Raw genomic sequence first — 2,513 nt, 5'->3', positions numbered from 1 at the left:
GCGACCCCTTGAGATCTTTCAAGTCGTGGACGTCCGTCGAATAGCCAACGGAACGGTCTGCCTGCAGTATGGGCGCGGAGTCCTCAAGAGGATTCACGCACGCTCAACTGGATAGAATGAGGTTGACGCCTGTCTCAGACCCCTTCTCGAGTCGATTGTTGTCTCCGCTGCAGCGATGAAAATGTCCGGTCCCTGAGCGAATGAGGCTGTGGAGCATTACTACGCTGACCAGAGATGAACTTCTTCGCCTCTCGCGACGCTGATAGGATATTCCGGGATCGAGAATCATGGTCCCGTTGGAGGCGAACACTCAGCTTATGATCGAGCTTGACGCCAAAGTTTATTTATCAAGTTCCCTGTACCTACAATCGTATATTGGCCGTGACATCTAAATATCGGGATGTGACATGGACTCTCTCATCTCGTCTCCTCTGAAGGCGGCTCGGGTCATTAGCTCAGCGTTGACCGGAACGAAGTAGAATTCCCTGTAGTCGCCGCGTTTCCTCAACAGCGTCTTGACCTGGAAGCATAATTCAACAGTGAATGATGGGAGAGCTTCTCTATTCATGTATAATAATCGGAGCGATATGACCTGCCGAGATGCGAACCTTGCGGAAACATTCCTTCTTCACCTCCTCTTCGTGACCCATCTGGAGTGACGCCATGTTTTGTTCATAGATACTCTGCGGTGTGTTGATGAAGTGTTTGACAATGAACCGAGTTATGGGCGATCTGTAATACTCGTGTTCTTCCGGTTCGTAGCCCGGTGGGATGTCGCTGAGGGTCGCTGGTCCGATGAAAATATTTATGCTGGTGATCGCCACGAAAAGCGGGATACCTGTCAGGCACAAGTAGAAGTGCATGTCGTCGAAAAACAGCTTCCAGTGGTACGAGGTGGGCCTTATCTCCATAACTCGATCGTGAGAGCCCCGAACAGCTTGCTTTTGCGCCTCTCCTATTAAATGGGGAAGAAAGTTTGAGTGAAGTTCTGAAGATCACCGCGGACCAGTGACATCCACAGAGCCCATTCGAGTCCCAGATCTTCTCTAATACTCCGCGCAGTTCCACAGGGTTTGCTCTCTAGAATCGTCGATCATCGGAAGAACTTACGTCTCGAAAGCAGCGCGATCGTGGGCTTCACCGCAGCACGAAAACGACTCAAGATACTCATGGCTGCCCTCGCTTGAGCGTCGGGGGGCGGTTTTCAATAAACTCCAATAAACTCGCTTGGCAATGCCAAACCCTCACAGCCTGAGGACACAGCGACCCGCGATGTTTACAGCACGATGTCATCTACCACGGGTCGGAACTTACCGAACTCTCTCCACCACCCGTTCCCGGTGGAGGGTAGACAGCGCGCGAAACGAGCAGGGTTCGACATTTGTGTCAAATCTATGAATCCGAAATCAGACCGGTATTTTGCGATGACTGACCGAACGAGTCTTCTGATCATGCGTGCATGATTCCCGGGAAGGACTTAAGCTCTCGGAGCTTCTGTTCCTCGCTCAACCACATTCAGGTTTCGGGCAGAGACCACCAGCCTGAGTGCCTCGACGTTCCTCCTGCCTTGGAAATCTTGACTTTTCTCTCCGGGGCAAGACAAGGGAGAATGGAACATAGTGACGATCCGCCTTCTTCATCTCTACTTCAACGATGCAAGAGCCGCTCCCTCGGGGAATGCGGGAGCTCAACATCACGCCTAAACGGAGTTGTCGCCCAAAGACTCAAGGGAAACGGGGCAAGCGAAGGCTACGGAATCCTTGATCGAACGGACCTCCAAGTTAACCTATGACCCTGACGTTCGATTTGTGGCCCTCACGTGACGAGAGTGTTTCCAGACAGGATGCGAAAAGTCGAGATTAGACTAATCACACAAGAAGTGAATCAAGTCGCATTCCAGAAGCACTCAGCACACGGGTTGCGGCAAAAGTGTTTGGCGTTCCCATTCGACAACTGTGTATGCTTTGCGAGAATTTTTGTTTTGGCATTGGAGCTGCTCATTCGCGAGAAGGTATCAGAGCCTAAAACTCGTGTTCGGGGGGAGGGGTTTCTCTGGCAAAGAGATCGGGAGCGGGAAGAATACACAACTCCCGACGCTCTGGCCAGAGAAGCGTCCAAGTGGATCGAATCGCGAAAATAATCTGTCCCGGAAGTGTTCGTTGATGAACGCGGGAGGTGGACGGCGCTGGGACCTTTCTTGATGCTGGAACTAGGGGCGGAACCTGTATTCAGGAGAAGCAGGGTATATTGATCGCTTGGAGGAGTGAGAGCGAGACGCGGCGCTCATGGAGTTGCTTTCCGCGTACCGTAGTACGGCAGGCCCGCACGGCGAATCGCTGGCGGGAGACTTCCTTGATCGTGCTCTACGAATCAATCTTTCCCCGATGAGGGACGACCGCGAAGGTCTAAGCGAGACGAAGACTAATACTCCGGGCTGGTCAGTTGCTTGTGAACGTTCCCAGCTGTGAATCCGCTCGATTCGAGTGCTCTGGGCGTCGAATCTCATGCTCGAC

General features: G+C 52.5%; 1 protein-coding gene across 1 annotated transcript; it reads right to left on the bottom strand.

Moving 5' to 3' along the window:
• Positions 1–314: 314 nt before the first annotated feature.
• Positions 315–1,301, bottom strand: LOC100903199 (NADH dehydrogenase [ubiquinone] 1 beta subcomplex subunit 5, mitochondrial). Its single transcript, XM_003737974.1, has 3 exons — positions 1,111–1,301; positions 609–955; positions 315–520 (listed from the first exon to the last, which is right to left on the bottom strand). Exons 1-3 carry the CDS (start codon positions 1,169–1,171, stop codon positions 389–391), a joined length of 540 nt encoding a protein of 179 aa, XP_003738022.1. The 5' UTR covers positions 1,172–1,301; the 3' UTR covers positions 315–388.
• Positions 1,302–2,513: the final 1,212 nt, after the last annotated feature.

Source organism: Galendromus occidentalis, unplaced genomic scaffold (genome assembly GCF_000255335.2).
Source record: "Galendromus occidentalis unplaced genomic scaffold, Mocc_1.1 scf7180000075731, whole genome shotgun sequence".
NCBI lineage: Eukaryota > Metazoa > Arthropoda > Arachnida > Mesostigmata > Phytoseiidae > Galendromus > Galendromus occidentalis.
The sequence above is the reverse complement of the archived record's forward strand: the minus strand, read 5'-3'. Positions and strand labels throughout refer to the sequence as shown.